This window comes from Hyperolius riggenbachi, chromosome 8, assembly GCF_040937935.1.
Source record: "Hyperolius riggenbachi isolate aHypRig1 chromosome 8, aHypRig1.pri, whole genome shotgun sequence".
Classification (NCBI taxonomy): domain Eukaryota; kingdom Metazoa; phylum Chordata; class Amphibia; order Anura; family Hyperoliidae; genus Hyperolius; species Hyperolius riggenbachi.
Genome location: NC_090653.1, coordinates 161339944 through 161359608, shown reverse-complemented (window position 1 = coordinate 161359608; position 19665 = coordinate 161339944). Strand labels below are relative to the sequence as shown.

General features: G+C 43.7%; 1 protein-coding gene across 1 annotated transcript in view; it reads left to right on the top strand.

Annotated features, from left to right (window-relative positions):
- The window catches only part of KIF4A (kinesin family member 4A), a 114828-nt gene extending 99314 nt beyond the window's left edge, over positions 1 to 15514 (top strand). The window contains exons 26-31 of the mRNA XM_068247632.1: positions 4875 to 4952; positions 5067 to 5174; positions 5249 to 5401; positions 5505 to 5621; positions 9242 to 9361; positions 14848 to 15514. Coding sequence (XP_068103733.1) covers positions 4875 to 4952; positions 5067 to 5174; positions 5249 to 5401; positions 5505 to 5621; positions 9242 to 9361; positions 14848 to 15039 — 768 coding nt within the window. The 3' untranslated portion in view covers positions 15040 to 15514. The remainder of the gene's footprint in view (positions 1 to 4874; positions 4953 to 5066; positions 5175 to 5248; positions 5402 to 5504; positions 5622 to 9241; positions 9362 to 14847) is intronic.
- Positions 15515 to 19665: the final 4151 nt, after the last annotated feature.

The following is a 19665-nucleotide window of genomic DNA, read 5'->3' as shown; positions in this document are numbered from 1 at the left end:
ACACCTCTGTATTCAATGTGCACAGCATTCTCAGTGGATTCCCTGCAGCTCTGTGGGGAGTGCATATGTAGAGTATAGTACTACTGTGTAACAAAGTAAACCTGAGACAGATGAAATTAAAGTTTTATACATACTTGGGGCTTTCTCCAGCCGCCTTCAGGATAATCAGTCCCTCGTTGTCCTCCTCCACCACCTGGATCTTCTGCTATGAGTCCAGGTACTTGAGCCAGTCGGGTGTAGTGCGCATGCACACACTCCGCCGCCAGGAGCATACGACACCTGTGCAGCACTATTGCGCAGGTGCAGAATGTTCCTGGCTGTGGGAGCGGCATGCGGCCGGACAGCGCTGACTGGCTGAATTACCAGGACTCAAAGCAGAAGATCCGGGTGGTGGAGGACAGCGAGGGACTGATTAGCCTGAAGGGGGCTGGAATAAGCCCCAGGTATGTATAAAACTTTACTTTTCATCCGTCTCAGTTACCCTTTAATTTGTAGTCACCAAACCAAATTTTAACATATCAAATTATTTGATTTCATCAGCAAAGGGAGTGCATACATTTGCATAAATCAGCATCAATGCAGAATTATTTCCATCTCGTTGACCATCTCTATTAGTGACACAGCTACACATCAGGCTTTATTCTTACAGCATAGATGTTATTTAGTATATATAAGAGATTCCTGTGTACACATCATATATACAGTCACAATCAGATATGTATATCTGACCTTAAAAATACGGGGACTGCTTTATTGAAGCAGCACAAGTAACTAATTTTGATTGGTTTATTTCATTTTTGTGGACTAAGCACAGCTATTACTGTATATATACTGTATATATACATTGTTTTTAATGACTATTATCTGAGAAATAGAACATTTTATCATATTTTCTATTTTAATTACAGTTACAAATTCATTAGGAGTCGGTGCATTTTTTCCCGACTCCGACTCCAGGCACCCAAAATTGCACGACTCCGACTCCACGACTCCGACTGCACAGCCCTGCTTTTTACTGACTGTATTGCGTCTCATCTGGCACCTGATGCACAACTCTGTTGCGATCCTGTTTTTACTGGGAATGCATCGCCCCGGGGTGTTAAAATTTTGAAAAAAAATTAAATGTTAGGTTCCAAGTGTGTATGTGCAGGTATATGGAAACTTTTATTCATTAAAGAGAACCTGTAACAAAAAAAGTTCCACTGGGAGGTACTCACCTCAGGAGGGTGAAGCCTCAGGGTCCCAATGAGGCTTCCCCCTCCCCTGTAGCTGCAGGCAGTCAAACGCTGGCTCTTCCGAAGTGTCCCGGAATCCTCCCTCGACAAGCCTGACCAGCACTGATTTATTTACCTTTCCTGGTTCCAGCGGGGGCGCAGTTGTGGCTCTCCGCACGGAGATAGGCGAACATAGCTGATCTGTCGGGTCTGCTATACTGTGCAGGAGAATTGTGCCTGCGCAGTAGAGCGGCCTGACATCGATTGGCTATTTCCACTTAACTCCGAGCGGAGAGCCGATACTGCGCCTGCGCTGGAGCCGGGAAGGTAAATATCTACATCCCCGCCATTCGAGGAGCTTTATCGCCGCCGCTGTGGGACCAACGAGGAGGGGGAAGCCTCAATAGGATCCGGAGGCTTCCCCCACTGGAGGGGAGTATTTTTTTTTTTTTTTTAGTTACAGGTTTTCTTTAAGGAGCATCGCTTTTCTGATGAGGTGCAAGCTGACAAAGCTGGCCATTAACATCTAATTTTCAACGAATGATCTAAAACCATTCATTAAAGGAATTGATTCCTACTACATACAGCACATTAGTTCTAATAGATTCCAGCAGGGAATGTATTGAAAATCAGATGAACCACAGTCTTGCACTGCTTGATGCAACGCTATGTGCCGCCACCACTGCTCCTGCACCCGATCGACCTAGATATTCCTCTGCAGCATTTTCTTGCAGATCATGTCTTAATCCCCATTAATGCACATGGGCATGACAGGAGGATTTGGAAGTAAATTGGCATTAGAATGGGTGCTGCATCAATTTTGGAGACTGGCACTAAATGGAAATAGCACTGTATGGAAATGGGGCTCATCTCTACCAGTATGAAATCTAAAATGTGCATAAACATCTAAAACTGCGTTCCATATTTAATTGCAAAGACTAAGGCCTGGCACCGACTACAAAGCGCAATCCCTAGTGATTTGTGGTAATGCTTTGCAAGTGATTTTGGGAGCGATTTCCCTGCTACTATACATTAGAATGGAAACGCACCCAAAATGCTTCATGTCCTGCACTTAGAGACACTGAAGCGAAAATCTCGCTTCAGTGATTATATTCAGCAGGGGCACGTGTGCCCCTGCTAAACCGCGGCTATCCAGCGGCTAAACGGGGGTCCCTTAACCCCCAAACCCACCCCTGCAAAATCAACGACCAACTTGGTCGTATATTTTGCTGCTCTTGAGGCAGGGCTAACGGCTGCAGCCCTGTGTCTCAGCGCGTCTATCAGACGCGCATCGCCGCCTCTCCCCGCCCCTCTCAGCGAAGGAAGACAGAGGGGCGGGGGAGAGGCGGAGATGCGTGCTGACAGACGCGCAAGAGGCAGGGCTGCGGCGGTTAGCCCTGCCTTTATGTGGAAGAGGGTATGCGCATTTTGGAGAGGATTTCAGGGGGTAAGGGACCCCCGTTTAGCCGTGGGATAGCGGCGTTTTAGCAGGGGCACACATGCCCCTGCTGACTATGTCTGAAGTGAGATTTATTCTCGCTTCAGAATCTCTTTAAACAAGCGACACCCATGCTAACCTAGAAATAAAAAACACATAAGTAGATAAATACGATTTCTTACTATACTATTAACAGATGTATTGTGCTATCCACATAATGATTCCTGTGAATTTTATAAAGGAAAAGTAGAAAATCCTATTCTAGGCAGTGGCCATTTTGCTAAGCTAATGCTGACATCATATCCTCCCCGACTCTTGTTTCCCCCCTCCATTCTCTTGCTCATTGTGTATTCATTAGCTGCCCTCCTCCCAGAGTCTTCACACTCCCACTGCGATGTATACTAGGAACTGCACTGGTTTTTCTTTTTTTCCTCTCTCCTCCAATCGCTGAGTCACCTCAGCCTTGCTTGTAAACACAAGTGAGCAGAGGTGTTTCAGATAAGAAGCTAGGCAGGGAAATGGAAGAGGAGGAATATATTATAGATTAAAAGAACCCCCAGCATTCAGCTGTTTGGCACTGACTACTAAAGGGCCAGTGCTAAAGTATGTGATAACTCATCCAAACCAGAACAGCAGAAAAAGTTTAGCAAGTTTTTTTGAATGCAGGATTAGCATCTTTATCACTTTAATACACTCAGACCAGTTGCTATTGAAATTTGATTTTTATGGTGACAATACTGCTTTAACCACATAAGGACCAGGGGATTTTTCCCTTATCTGTGCTGCGTGGGCACTTCAGCCCACAGCACAGATCGTGTTTGCAGCATGGCGATCAGACTTCCACCTTCCCCCGCCCCCCCCCCCTTTTTTTTTTTCCCCACTAGGGGGATGTCCTGCTTGGGGGGTCTGATCGCCGCCGGCTATCTGTTTGGGGGGGGGGGGGGGCTCCTCAAAGCCCCCCTCCGCAGCGCTATTCTGCCCTCCCTCCCCTCCTTGCTGTGGGCGGCGCCGATCTCCTTTACGGCGCTGCTGCGCTGTACACGGCGTATGATGTAAACCCCAGGGATTTCTTCCCTGCGTGTTTACATTTAGCCTGCGAGCCGCGATCGGAGGCTCGCAGGCTGTTCACGGAGACACCCTCTGTGATCTGTCATGGAACGGACGCTTCCATGTAATACCACTTACGACCTGCCGCCGCCTATCGGCGTTACGCGGTCGTTAAGTGGTTAAGCAAATTCCTTAATCGCAATCGCTGTAGTGGAATCTGTCCCATCAATTTACATTGGCAGAGAGTTTTAGGGAAATCTCTAGCGATTTTGAAAGCGATCCTTAAAGGGAAGGTTCAAGCAAAAAAAAAAATGAGTTTTACTTACCTGGGGCTTCTACCAGCCTCATGTAGCCATCCTGTGCCCTCGTAGTCACTCACTGCTGCTCCAGTCCCCCGCTGGCAGCTTTCTGACCTCAGAGGTCAGGGCCACATTGCATACATTTTTACGCATTCCAGCTAGTGCAGGAACAAAAATTTACGCGTTGCACCACTAACACGTAAAAATGTATGCGTTAATGTTCCTGCACTAGCGGGAATGTGTAAAAATGTACGCAATTCGGCCCTGACCTCCGAGGTCAGAAAGCTCCCAGCGGGGGACTGGAGCAGCAGTGAGTGACTACGAGGGCACAGGATGGCTACATGGGGCTGGTAGAAGCCCCAGGTAAGTGAAACTCATTTTTTTTTTTTTGCTTGGACCTTCCCTTTAAAGCTTAAAAAAATGCTCTAGTGTTTTCCAGGCAGAAAAACAGTTTAGCTCAGAGGGCTGTGCAGCTGTATTTGCTTTGTACATATTGATGTGCAATGATATTGGCCAGTGCTTACAATGATGAAGCTTGGTATTAAAGTGTAATTTGTCTGGCATAAAATCCTGTCTCCTAACTCCTTGTGCTTATTTCATTATCCTACCTGCCTTTATCCCAAAGTAATTCCATATATGTAACAATCACAATTATCCAACACTACCCCCTGCGTAGCTGTTGCACAGAACAAATTCCTTGTTTTCCGGGTCTTAGCTCAGCAGACAAAATTCCTGAGCAAGAACTCAGTGCAGCACAGTTCATGGTGGCTACATAAGAGATCTAGAGATCACCTGAAAGAAGTTTTATTTTAGAATGCTACTAGTACTTAAACTGTGGAATTCAAAATTTGCCTTGTGTACTTTTTCTTTATTAAGGAAGAAGAAATAGAGAAAATGAAAGAGCTTTGTGAAAAGAACCAGCTACTTCTTCAGGAAAATGACTTGTATAAACAGGTACATGGGATTGGAAAAGGGGAGGGGGGGGGGGGTGTTAATCTAGTGCTAAAAAAAAAAAGGGGGGGGGTACTAAATCTGTGACTTCATGTGTTGGCATGTCTTGTCTTTTAGAAACTGACACTGCTTCAAGTTGCAAGTGCTAAGAAGATGTACAGTAATCCAGTTGAAAAAATATTGCTGAGTTCCCCAGAATCTCCTTTTGAATTCATTCCTCCAAAGGTAAGCTGCTTTGTTCACCAGCTTTTAACAGCAATGAGTAATTTTGTAGAAACTCATAACTGCATGCTTTTCAGCCTAAAAACCTGAGGAAAACTACTGCCAGAAATACCACAGTGATCTTGGAAGACTTGATATCAGAATCTGAAGAGTCTGAAGATGATACAACTGGTGACAAAAACTGGGAACCGAGCCAAAATGCTAAACCAACAAAGAAGCCGACAAATAAGGTAAGCGATTGAGAACTTCAGTGGTGGGTTATGCGCATTGCATGCATGTTGGTCTCAATAAATCTGGCAACAATCTCATTTGCACGATTTCACTTTGCTGCAGTGCTCTTGTAAAGGACGTTGTGCAAATAAAATGTGCCGCTGTAGAAAGGGTAAGGAGAACTGTTCAGAAGATTGTTCCTGCGAGCCTTCCAAATGCCGCAACAGAGACCTCTTTCCGGTGAGTCCAGCTTTTTTCTTCTCAACAGTTCTGCACAATGTATATCACAGAAGCACTTGCAAAATAATTTCTTTTTAAAAATGATTTCCTCTTAAACCATTAAACCAACTGCATCCAGCATGTGAGGGAGGTTCATGAAGGCAAGGCATCATGCTTGAGGTTTGCAGGCTTCTTGCATATGTGGCCCCATCGAGACGAGGAGGCGACTGGGACCGCGAGTTAATACGACGGGAGTTGTGCATGATTCTGCGCATGGAAGCGATGGGGCCCTTGGGCCTTAATGATGGGCTGGATATGTCTTGCTTTCTGGAACCATAGAACTATGGTCCTCCCTCGTATGCGGTGAGTAGGAATAGGTGTATGGTTGGACCCTTGGGGACATTTGGCGTAGGATCATTCCCTTCCCCCTATTTATTCTCCCCTGTTTCCCCCCCCCCCTTTTTTTTTTTTTCCTTTTCCATACCCTACTTCTCCCGTTTAGGTTTCTACTCTTCCCTTTCTTCTTGGGATATACTGGAGATGGGGACCCCTGGTAGTCATGTTCACACTTGTGGACGTACCCCCAGGTACTGATGGGGGGGGGGTCGTCCATTGCTCTGTGGGCCTGTTGGGGGGGGGGGGGGGGCCTTGGACGGACATAGCGGATGGATTGGTTTGGATTAAGGGTGTTATATACACCAATGGACCGCATTTGCGATCCTGTGCTGGTGTTTGGTGTGCATAGACACTGGGTGGGGTTAAACTGCCAAAAAGTATGTCACGCCAATAGATGTTGACATTGGCCAGTGGGGACTGGATATTTTTTCCACCTGTAACGGAGTATTTGTGGGCACTGGATGTTTTGTAAGCCCGAAACGTGCATGGACCCCGTGCAATGCGCACCCACCCAGGTTACCAACCTGCCGTGTGTGTATGCATGTATGTGTGTATGTATATACAGGATCTTCTCAAAAAATTTGCATATTGTGTTAGTTCATTTTCTGTAATGTACTGATAAACATTAGACTTTCATATATTTAAGCTTCATTACACTACAACTGAAATAGTTCAAGCCTTTTATTGTTTTAATATTGATGATTTTGGCATACAGCTCATAAAAACTCAAAATTCCGATCAAAAAAATTAGCATATTTCATCCGACCAATAAAAGGGAAGTGTTTTAAAACAAAAAAAGTCAACCTTCCAATAATTATGTTCAGTTATGCACTCAATACTTGGTCGGGAATCCTTTTGCAGAAATGACTGCTTCAATGCGGCATGGCATGGAGGCAATCAGCATGTGGTACTGCTCAGGTGTTATGGAGGCCCAGGATGCTTCGATAGCGGCCTTACACTCATCCAGAGTGTTGGGTCTCTCAACTCTCTCTCTTCACAATATCCCACAGATTCTCTATGGGGTTCAGGTCAGGAGAGTTGGCAGGCAAATTGAGCACAGTAATACCATGGTCAGTAAACAATTTACCAGTGGTTTTGGCACTGAGCAGGTGCCCGGTCGTGCTGAAAAATGAAATCTTCATCTCCATAATGCTTTTCAGCAGATAGAAGCATGAGGTGCTCCAAAATCTCCTGATAGCTAGCTGCATTGACCCTGCCCTTGATATTGTTTTAATATTGATGATTTTGGCATACAGCTCATGAAAACCCAAAATTCCTATCTCAAAAAAATTAGCATATTTCATCTGACCAATAAAAGAAGTGTTTTTAAAACAAAAAAAGTCAACCTTTAAATAATTATGTTCAGTTATGCACTCAATACTGGGCCGGGAATCCTTTTGCAGAAATGACTGCTTCAATGCGGCGTGGTATGGAGGCAATCAGCCTGTGGCACTGCTCAGGTTTTAGGTCAGAGTTGGCAGGCCAATTGAGCACAGTAGTATCATTATCAGTAAACTATTTACCAGTGGTTTTGGCACTGTGAGCAGGTGGCCAGGTCATGCTGAAAAATGAAATCTTCATCTCCATAATGCTTTTCAGCAGATGGAAGCATGAAGTGCTCCAAAATCTCCTGATGGCTAGCTGCATTGACCCTGCCCTTGATAAAACACAGTGGACCAACACCAGCAGCTGACATGGCACCCCAGACCATCACTGACTGTGGGTACTTGACACTGGACTTCAGGCATTTTGACATTTCCCTCTCCCCGGTCTTCCTCCAGACTCTGGCACCTTGATTTCCGAATGACATGCAAAAGTTGCTTTCATCCAAAAAAAAATACTTTGGACCACTGAGCAACAGTCCAGTGCTGCTTCTCTGTAGCCCAGGTCAAGCACTTCTGCCACTGTTTCCAATGTTTTATCAATAAAACGTTCAATAAATCTATAACACCTTAGTGAATTCAAAATTAGATTTTACCCATGAGGTAAATTATCAAACATTCGATAAAGTGTTTGATAAAGCTTAGTGAATTGAGGCCTGTGGCTCTGGATGTTTTTACTCGAGACTCAGTCCATTGCTTCTGCAGGTCCCCCAAGGTCTGGAATCGGTCCTTCTCCACAGTCTTCCTCAAGGTCCGGTCACCTCTTCTCGTTGTGCAGCGTTTTCTGCCACACTTTCCTTCCCACAGACTTTCCACTGAGGTGCCTTGATACAGCACTCTGGGAACAGCCTATTTGTTCAGAAATTTCTTTCTGTGTCTTACCCTCAATGATGGCCTTCTGGACAGCAGTCAGGTCGGCAGTCTTACCCATGATTGTGGTTTTTAGTAATAAACCAGGCTGGGTGTTTTTAAAAGCCTCAGGAATCTTTTGCAGGTGTTTAGAGTTAGTTGATTCAGATGATTAGGTTAATAGCTCGTTTAGAGAACCTTTTCATGATATGCTAGTTTTTAAAGAGAGGAATTTTTGGTTTTCATGAGCTGTATGCCAAAATCATCAATATTAAAACAATAAAAGGCTTGAACTACTTCAGTTGCGTGTAATGAATCTAAAATATATGAACGACTAATGTTTATCAGTACATTACAGAAAATAATGAATTTTATCACTATGCTAATTTTTTTAAGAAGTACCTGTATATGTATATATACACACACACACACACACACACACACACACACACACACACACACACACACACACACACACACACACACACACACACACACACACACACACACACACACACACACACACACACACACACACACACACACACGTTGCCTTCATTGCAGGCGGCCAGCAGGGACACCAATAACCACTGCAGCTGCGCCAAGGGACTGAGACTGCTGCTCTGAGCTGGAAGAAGCCCTGGGTGAGTAAAAAAATAGATTTTTACCTTGGCTTTGGAAGTCCTTTATAGACTTTACATGTGGGGATGGTCAATGGGATTTAAATATGAGTGAATGGATTATGCAAATTAATGCAGCTTGAAAATGGACCAATCCAATCTCACCAAGGCGGGGATTGAATGGTCACATTTCTGGCTGCATATATTTGCATACAAAATTTGCATAATTGTGCATCAACTCAGTATTTGCATCTCATTGACAATCCCTATTTACTTGTGTTGATCAGGCAGTAGAAATTGACCAATGTAACTCTTGAATTTGCAAGGCACATTGGTTCTATTTACTACAATGTCTGCAGCTTTTATAATCTGTAGCATTTCTCTTGGTCTATAGGATGACGTCAATAGTGAAGATCTGTCCCGGGAGTCTGAAAGCTCTATGAAGGATTTACCTGGAGATGTTACAGCTGGAAGCTCATTTTTCACACCACTTAGTGTGACACCCACCAAAAAGGTGAGGCAGAAAATGAAGCTTTCTTTGTTTGTGCTGCATATTTGCCATGCAGTTCCATTAAGCCTTGCATGCTGCAATGCATGCTGGGAGGTGCAAGCACAAGAATGATTTTTATAAAAGGTGCTGCGGTAGATAATAAACACATAGTTTGGTCTCTTTATATCACTTACAGTATTATAAAACACATTTTCTGGCTGCTAAAATGTGTAGTGGCAAAATTGCATTGTGGGATTTATTTATTTTTATTTACTAGTACTGCCATGATCCTAAAAATGTCTAAAGGTAAATGGGGAAATATGGTTATAGAAAGCATAATTCGTTGCTTTATATGCAGAGGGTGTGGTTTCAAGACTGGGTAGTGCTAAATGGTATTTAGTAAGTAAACTCCACGCTCCTCTTTGTGTTATAGCGTGTCCTGGTGAACTAGTGGTTTCCCCTTTTATTTATAGCTTTCCCTGGGCTCTAGTGGAGCTTTACCGGGGGTCTTAGTTCCCATCCACTTCATATATTTTTCCCATGTAGTTTAGTGGTCCCCCTTTAAAGCAAACCTGAAGCAAAAATAAACTTATGAGATAAATTGTATGTGTACAGCTAAGAAATAGAACATTAGTAGCAAAGAGTCTCATTCTTTTCCAGTATAGGAAGAGTTAAAAAAAAATCAGTTATGTATGCAAAAATTCGACCCACTGGGTTGAATACAGTCCTGTTTTCTGAAGCACTTAAGGCTCGTACACATACACTACTTCCGCCCAACTATCGTCCAAACTTGTCTGTTGGGCGTGTGTACAAGTGGCGAACAACTAGACGGATAAGAGGCGGTTTGCCCGATCCAAGCGGTAGATCAACTGATTCACGATCACGCAAATTGGCCATGTGTGTACAAGTAGTTTGAACGGCTTGTTGCTTTTTGAATGCGGATACGGTGCACATGTAGTATTTAAATTAGTTGGTTGCTTTGTTGGTCAGCACATGTGTATGTACTGGTCTTGCGGTTCGTCATGTTGGGCGGATGGTCATACATTAAGTTGCACCTTTTTAAACAGCCAAGAAACCGTGAGAGACTGCTTGAGATGGAGTTTTACTGCAGGAAAGTTCAAAGGATCCTTCATTTCTGCTTTGTTTTATAGCTTAAAAGATGGTGCAGTTTCGAAACTGCAAATATGGCAGTTATATAGCTTTCTTTTTTTATAAAATGACATAACGGAAAATAAAAATGACTCTTCTTTTCTATTAATGTTCTATTCATTATCTGTACTACACATATATCCCACAGACCTCTCTTCTAGTAGTCTAGTGCCCCCATCCCAATAGCTTTCACTGGTAGTCTAGTGGTCCTTCCCCTTAAAGTGGAACTGAAGAACTAGAACGTTTCACTTACCTGGGGCTTCTGCCAGCTCCTTGCAGCCTTCCCGTTCCACGCCAGTCCTCCACGATTCTCCATTAGTGCAGGACGCTATTGCAGACTGGACGGCGAAGAAAGCTACGCGTGGCCCAGGGCGTGCAGGGCAGTTGCCATTGACTTACAAGTAGACAGTGACTGTAGTTCTTCAGTTCCACTTTAAAGGTTTTCCCTGGTAGTCTAGAGGTACTGTCCTTTCCCCTTTAAGGGTTTCCTGAAAGTCTGGGGGTACCCCTTCCCTGATATGGTGGCTGCCATATTTGTATTTTTTTTTTTATTTTTTTACACCATACCAGCTGTCTAGTAGTCTTACTGGTCTCTTTGGCTGCAGTGGTGTCTGAATCACACACCTGAAACCACCATGCTGATACTCCAGTCAGACTTGAGTAAGAGCATCTGATCTTCATGAATGTTATGCTGGGCATACACGGATGCAATTCCGCGCCGGATCGAGCCGCTGGCTCGATGCTGGCGCGTCCCCGGATCGATTCCCACTCGTCCCTGCAGGTGCTTCCCTATCTTCCGCTCGATTCTGTCCATTGTCTGCCCGCAGGAATCAAGCGGCGAATCGATTCGCGCAGTGATTGGACCTGTCGGAAATTGTCAATTGAGCCATCAGCGGCTCGATAAGGAAAAACTGTCCGTGTATGCCCAACATTAATGGTCCGTTATGCTGGAAATACACCATACAATTTTCTGTTAGATTTTCTGTTAAGCCCCCTCTACACCATGCGATTCCGCATGCAGTCGATCGAATTTGATTGGATCGCTTAAATCTGACATGGCCAATCGGGATTTGATTGGTAGCGTGATCTATGTTGCATAGTTATCAATGCAAAATCGACCACACTACCGATCGAATCCCGATTGGATCTATTAAATCTGACATGTTGGAAATTATCTAACTATCTGCCGAGCAATTGGGCATTGTTCTACTCAGCAGGAGATAAACAGAAGACAATGCATCAGAGATAATGACCAGTCTCTACAGAAAATAATCTAGTCATGCATTCTAACAGAAGAATCTAACAGAAAATTGTATGGTGTAATCCCAGCATTAGGCGCGTACACACCGTATTGTTACAAACGATGTATACGTCAGACCCTCCCGCGGGGCGGTCGTTCTGCCAACAGTAGTATGTGAGTACAGGCTGTCGGCAGACTAAGACCACCGGGCGGATCAGTCTTATCAGTCTGCCGACAGCCTGTACTCGCGTACTACTGTCGGCATAACGGACCCGTCATTTGTTACAATACGGCGTGTAGGCGCCTTGAGAGACAGAAGCTTGACAGGATAGCAAAGCAGGAAATACTGGTTCAGTGTGTTGGTTCAGTGTTCAAGTGTGGTTTAAAGTGGACCTTGCACAGGACAGAAGGAAAACTGAGAGAAATGCACCCTGTATGTATTTAGAGAGTTTAGCCTGTCTAATTCCCCCTCATCTGTGCCTAGTTACTAGTTGTAATTTGATCACTGGTAAATACAGGATGTTAATGTCAGATTCCATGAAAGCAGGATGTACACACGCTGCAGATTTATTGCAGGATTTGTATCCATTGTAACAGATGTTTTTCTTTAAAGGTTAGGCTGTTGCTTTAATTTTAGAGCAGAGAGGAAGTTTTGAGTTCAGGTCTGCTTTAAAGGGAACCAGAGACGAAGCACCCTTGTGTATTTTACCATATATATCAGTAAGAACATTAGAGAAAACACTTACCATGCTCTCTGTTTCTCCCTCACTGCTAAGTGTCTGTCATCAGCTGTGATAAGAATCCCAGACTGAGCATTCAGTCTGGCTTTGCAGGGAATAATTATAGCTGAGGCAGGGAACACACTTGACTTTCAGTTTTCTGCGCGCGTTTTTCTGCATACTTTTTCTGCACACCAAGTGTGTTTCCATGCAGGAAAACGCGTGCAGTTTTTCACAGCAGCTGATGTAATTGATAGAGAAAACTGACAAAATGTGCAGAATCATGATGCAGAATGTCAGGTTTTTTTTCTGCACCCGAACACAGTAAGTGTGAACTAGCCCATTGATTAACATGAGTTCTCAGTTTTTCTGTGCAGAAAACGCTAATGAAAACTGTCAAGTGTGTTCCCTGCCTGAGTCGTCATAGCAGAGCCACAAGGGGGCAGGCTTGGGCTTGAAAAGACACCAGAGAAGACACTCAGTCTAGCTTTGCTACGGAAAGATTATAGCTGAGTGCTCAGTCAGGGATTCTCATCAGAGGTGATAGCAGTCAGATTACACAGAGAACAATGAAACAAAGAGCAGATTAGGTGTTTACTGTCATGTTCCCACTGATTTATAAGGTAAAATACAAGAGGGCGCCTTATCTCTGGTTCTCTTTAAAGCCAATGGGTACCGCGTAAAAAATAAGTCAGATACTCACCTAAGGAGAGGGAAGGCTCGGTCCTAATGAGCCTTCCCTCTCCTCTCCCGGTGCCCTCAGTGCTGCGCTGGCTCCCCCGTTCGCTTCAGCCGCCGCAGGCACTTCGGAGGTCTTCGGGAGCACTCGGGCTTCCGAAGACGGGCCGCTCCATACTACGTACGCGCGAGCGCGTCATAGAGGGCGCTCGCGTAGTATGGAGCGTCCTCGGGAGCCTGAGTGCTCCCGAAGGCTTCCGAAACATCCCTTCAGCTGCGGAAGTGGCAGTATTTGACCGAACTGGTCGAATACTGCTACGGCGGATCCTGCGTGGGACCGGGCACCGGGAGAGGAGAGGGAAGGCTCATTAGGACAGAGCCTTCCCTCTCCTTAGGTGAGTATCTGACTTTTCTATTTTTTAAGTGGTAAACATTCACTTTAAAGAGAAACCGTAACCAAGAATTGAACTTCATCCCAATCAGTAGCTAATGCCTCCTTTCCCATGAGAAATCTATTCCTTTTCTCAAACAGATCATCAGGGGGCTCTGTGATGTCAGCGCCTCACAGCACTGAGGTACTGACATCACACTGTGGGAGCCTTGTTGCATTGTGGGAAATAACAGCTGTTTACAACAAAAAATGCAAGCAGCAGCTACTTCCAGTGACATCACCTGCCAGCAGTAAAAATGTCCCCATGTGATAAATGTCAGAATGTAAATCAGGGAGATGAAAGATTTTACAATAAGCAAACACTGACTAAATTATTTATACATGATTATTGTAAAAATTAAGCACTTTATTACATGATTTTCACTGGAGTTCCTCTTTAAGCATTCCCCAATAGTCTAGTGCAGGGCTTCTCAACTCAGTTCTCAAGTACCTAAACCGTGCATGTTTTGCAGAAACCAGACATTCACAGGTGAGGTAATAGTGTCTCAACAGAGCCGATTGCCTACCTCTGGATTTCTACAAAACCTGCACTGTTGTGGGGTACTTGAGGACAGAGGTAAGAAACCCTTAACCCCCTTGGCGGTATGAAAAATACCGCCAGGGGGCAGCGCAGCAGTTTTTTTTAAAAAAAAAATTTTTTAAATCATGTAGCGAGGGCTCGCTACATGATAGCCGCTACTCAGCGGCATCCCCCCAGCCCCGCCGATCGCCTCCGGCGATAGGCGATCAGGAAATCCCGTTGAAAGAACGGGATTTCCTGGAGGGCTTCCCCCGTCGCCATGGCGACGGGGCGGGATGACGTCAGCGACGTCATTGGGAGACCCGATCCACCCCTTGGCGCTGCCTGGCACTGATTGGCCAGGCAGCGCAGGGGTCTGGGGGGGGCGCGCGCCGCACCGGATAGCGGCGATCGGGGTGCTGGCGCAGCTAGCAAAGTGCTAGCTGCGTCCAGCAAAAAAAAAAATTGTGAAAATCGGCCCAGCAGGGCCTGAGCGGCACCCTCCGGCGGCTTACCCCGTGTCACACACAGGGTTACCGCTAAGGAGGTTAATCTAGTTACTACCCCCTTATCCCTGGTAGTCTAGTGGTATTAGTCTGGTCAATGCCACAATTTCTGCCTGGTGTGATGAACATAGGTGTGGTGTTTATAGCCTTAGTTATGGTAAATCTGAGTAGAGGATACAAATCTTTTGGTGATGATGCAAAATATTTTGGAAAATGTAACTTATGAAGTTACAGACGATTGATCCCCTTTTTCATGTATTCTCATTAGGTGCTGCGTGAGATCAGTGACATAGGTCAAATGCTTTCCATTAAACTGCAGCGCAAACCGGTCCCTGGAGCTCCACCTTCCACTGAAACTCAAGAAAATCAGATATCCTTCCAAAAGAAGAAGAAGAAAGCTTTGTGCAACAGCAATGTGAGCTTCTTCTCTGGCTGTTCACCACTTATTGAAGATGAATAGATTTTCCAAATAGCCTAACATACTGCCAGATGACACCTGTTAGAATATACAAGCTCAGTAAAAAGCTTCTCTAGATTAAGAATTTTAACATTTTAACTTATGTTGGCAACTCACTAGTGACACTTTGTAAATATTTCTATGTTTGTAATTAAATAGAATGTTTTGTCATAAAATTGAAGTGCCCCTGACACTAGCCGTGTGTAAAATCCAGTGCTCACATCTGAAAGGCTCAAATGTACTGTCTGGCAAAAATGAACTGTGAAGTCTTAAACTTACTCTAGTCACGGAATAGAATGCGGACTTGTAGTATATTAATTGACATAACCATAGATCCTTGTGGTAAGCCGTTCCTACAAAAGTATCTCCATGACTGGAACAAATGTTTTTATGGGAAGTCTCCGTTTAGCTTTTCAAAACGTCATGTCCATATTTTGAATGTTTGTTGTTCAAGCTGTAATAAAATGTTTTGTAAATATCTATTTGTTGCTTTGTTTCTGTTAGTTTCAGCAGTGTAACTTATGGTACATATGCATCGGATTAAAATGATTTGTAAAGCTATCCATCCAAAGGTGTAGGAATACAATCTGGACATAGACTTTCACAAGTCTTGCAATTAATATAAAAACACTTTAAAGGGGTTCTGTTGACATTTAAAAAAAAAAAAAAACTGCCACTGACCTGGGGCTTCTATCTGCTGGAATGTCATGCGCCGTTTCCCGCCGCTGGCATCGATGTAATTATTCGTCTAACTAGATGAATAGAAGTGCGACTGAGCGCGTGCTGCTCCTGCGTGAGTCAGCGGGAGCTTACTGTGCAGCACAGGAAAACTTTGTACTCCGCCTGCGCAGTAAGCTCCCACTGACACGTGCGGGAGCAGCCGCTCTTCTATTCGTCTAGTTAGACAAATAATTACACCGATGGCGGCGGGGAACGGAAAAAAAATGGAAGATGACTGTACGGGACATTCCAGCTGCAGGGGGCCGATAGAAGCCCCAGGTAAGTGGCAGTTTTTGTTTTTTAAAACGTCAACAGAACCCCTTTAAGTTATAGAACTGTGAGTAATAAAACACCATTCATTACCAATATAACTTGATATGATTGTATACATACTCTATCCTACTCACTGCAGTGAGTTCAACTAAAATTGCAACTAATTCCCATAAATTTAAGTACAGTATTTATATGCTCTTTAGACTAGATGATGAAAAATAAACAGTAGATGAATAGAGATGATTCTGCTTTTGAGTTATAGTTTAGATAAGTCTCTGATCTATTATCATTATTCCTGAGGTATCTCCAGGATTGTATTACAATGCAAAACACAGCCTGCATGAAATGCTTGGGTATGTAAAGTCCCGTGCAATGCAGGTGGGAGAACAGGGCTTCCTGCTGTTGTGTGGGAGAGCGTCAGTAGTTGTGCATAACGGGCTGAATGTGGCTTACGCTCCAGTAGATTGAGAAGTTCCCTCCGGTGGTGAGACAGAATTACCTTTGCTCTTATAGTTGTGGAGCTGCTCAATTCACAGCATGCATCCCACCGGTTGATATGCTTGTGGAGAGACTCCGTGACATGTTGGATGGTTTCTGGGATCTGAAAGATCCAGGCTACATCCTGCAGCATCATGCCACAGTCAAAGTCTGCGTGCTGTGCAGAGGAACGATGAGCACTCGGCTAGAAGTGACATCACTTGCATGATGGCAAATCGTAGCTGACTAGTTTCAGGAGGTCCACCCCCTTCAGAGCTGGCTTTCAGAGCAATTTGAAGTACAGTAGATTAGCATAACGTCATCTGTACATGCTGTAGCAAAACTTTAACACATGCTGGCTACGCACAACTTCTCCCACCTTCCTCCATAGAGGTTGCATTGACTCCCCAGTGCATCCTCTATATGCCGAGGCAAAAGTAAGCTGTTGCGTTTTTGTTCCAATTTCATAATCAATCAATGCTTGGAGTTTCACAATTTGTGGGGTTTTGTTCACTTGCCTCTTGAGAATTAATCAGAAGTTCTTAATTGGATTAAGGTCTGAGGAGTTTAGTTGCCATGAATCCAAAATGTCAGTGTTTTCTTCCTATAGCCACTTGGAGCATTGTGCCAGAAGGCCAAAGTAATAACCACCATGCTGGAAAAAGCATTGTTCACTAAACTGTTCTTGGATAGCTCAAAGAAGTTGCTGTCTGAGGATGTTTTGGTACCATTCTTTATTCATGGCAAAGTTGTGAGTGAGCCCCTTCATTGGATGAAAAGCAGCCCCACACATAAATGGCCTCGGGATGCTTTACTGTTGGCATGAGACAGGACTGATGGTAGCACTCACCTTTTCTCCAGACAATCCTTTTGTTAGATGCCCCAAACCTTCGAAAAGGGACTTAATCGGAGAAAATTAGTTTAGGCCATTCCTCAGCAGTCTAATCTCTTTATTATTTGCAGAATATCAGCCTACCCCTGATTTTTTTTTTTTTTATTTATTTATTTTTCCCTTGAAGTGGCTTATTTGCTGCGCTTCTTGACATTCCATCATCCAAAACTCTTCACCTCAGTGTGTGTATGTGCACTAGGGATGATCCATGAGATGCAAAGAGTTAGTTCACATTTTTATGCAAATATATGCAGCTTGAAAATTGCCCAAACTGCATAAATTTGCTTAAAATATGCATATCATGATTATATCCTGCATATCATTGATCATCCCTAATGTGCACCTGCCTGCTGGTAGCACCGCAATCCTGCAGGCTCGGTGCGGAAAGCCGCAGAACCGGTTGGTAATCCTGTGCCTGAGTGAGTTTCGTGTAGGAGCTGCTGCAGACCTCTCTGTGGTATGTTTTTCTTCATTTTTTTGGGGGGGGGGGGGGGGGGGGGTGTCTAAAAGCTTGTGAAAAAAATGTTATGGCTTTTAGACCTTAAATCTGGAAATAATCCTAACGCCAGGGAGGTTAAAGTTCTTGATGATCCCGTGATCCTTTAAAGGCTGATTTAGGTGCAATCTTAGAAGCGTGCTATAGTTGACTACACATGCAAGTAACATAGAGGAAGAACCATGATTTCAAGTTGCTCCCTCTTTTTAAAGCATTCAGTCTGCTATTCTAATGCTACATACACACTTGAACGATAAATGAAAGATCACAGACCAATTTTACACCCTTCCATGTAGTATGAGAGCCATACCTACACAGTCTATTCTATTCTGAACTCCCAATCAGATAAAAATCTTTGCAGGATGCTCTACACAAAGATGCTGTACACATTCAAAAGATCATCTGCAAAAGATCTGTTCCTGCAAAAGATCTATTCCTGCAAAATGCATTCATAGTCTATATCTGCAGATCATCATACACACCTTGTTTAACAGACATTCATCTGCAGATCAGATCCACCAGGAGGGATTTTCAGATCTGCAGATGAAGTCTGTTAAACAAGGTGTGTATGAGGATCTGCAGATATAGACTAAAAGAATGCATTTTGCAGGAACAGATCTTTTGCAGATACTGATGTTTTGAATGTGTACAGCAACTTTGTGCACATCATCTTGCAAAGATTTGTATCTGATGGGGAGTTCAGCTTAATAGAATAGACTGTGCAGAGTATGGCTCTCATACTACATGGAAGGGGGTAAAATTTGGTCTGATATCTCTCATTTATTTCAAGTGTGAACACACCATAACTTGATCAGCATGATAAAATAATCTCCAGCCATGTGCTTGTCAACAATCTCATCTGTGCTAAAGAGAATATTACTGAAATTATCTCATGTGGTCCTTTTTTATGGTGGAGCTGAAATGCAGTGCAGATGTTTTTTTTTTTTGGGGGGGGGGGGGGCTTAACTTCATTTTCATGACAAAGGAGGACTTTGCAATTCATCTGATTACTCTTCATAACACCCTGGAGTGTACGCCAATCACAATCATAAAAACGAAAGCAACAAACTTTGTGAAAACCAGTATTTGTGCAATTCTCAAAACTTTTGGCCATGACTGTACATAGTTTTTGTAAGTGTGCAATCATGATTGTATAATTGATGGGCAACTTTGCTCTTCCTGTGCTTTTTAATATATGTGCTGTATAAATCATACTTGCAATAATAGGATCTTGAACTTCCATGACTTGTCATTTTATCTTTATACCTAGTAATAAGAAAATAAATACAAACTAATTGGACTGTCAAACCCACATTGATTTTTAAATAAAATCCACACTGGACAATAAGATGCTAATTAATGGAAATGTTTATGCAAAATTGTAGCCAAGAATAGAGCTAATCAGTATTATTTAGTTTTAAAGTGGATCAGAGATGAAACAGGTAAAACACTGTGGAGTCAGTGTGATGACTTGGGCGTGCATAGCTGCCAGTGGCACTGGGACACTAGTGTTTATTGATGTGACAGGATAGAAGCAACCATATGATTTCTGAGCTGCTAAATGCAGTCAAATTGATTGGACGGCATTTCATGATACAGATGGACAATGACCCTAAACATACAGCCAAATCAAACCCAGGAGCTTATTAAATCCAAGAAGTGGAAAATTCTTAAATGGTCAAGTCAGTTACCTGATCTTAAAGGGGAACTTCAGCCTAAACAAACATACTGTCATTAACCCTCCTGGCGGTATAAAAAAATCCGCCAGGAG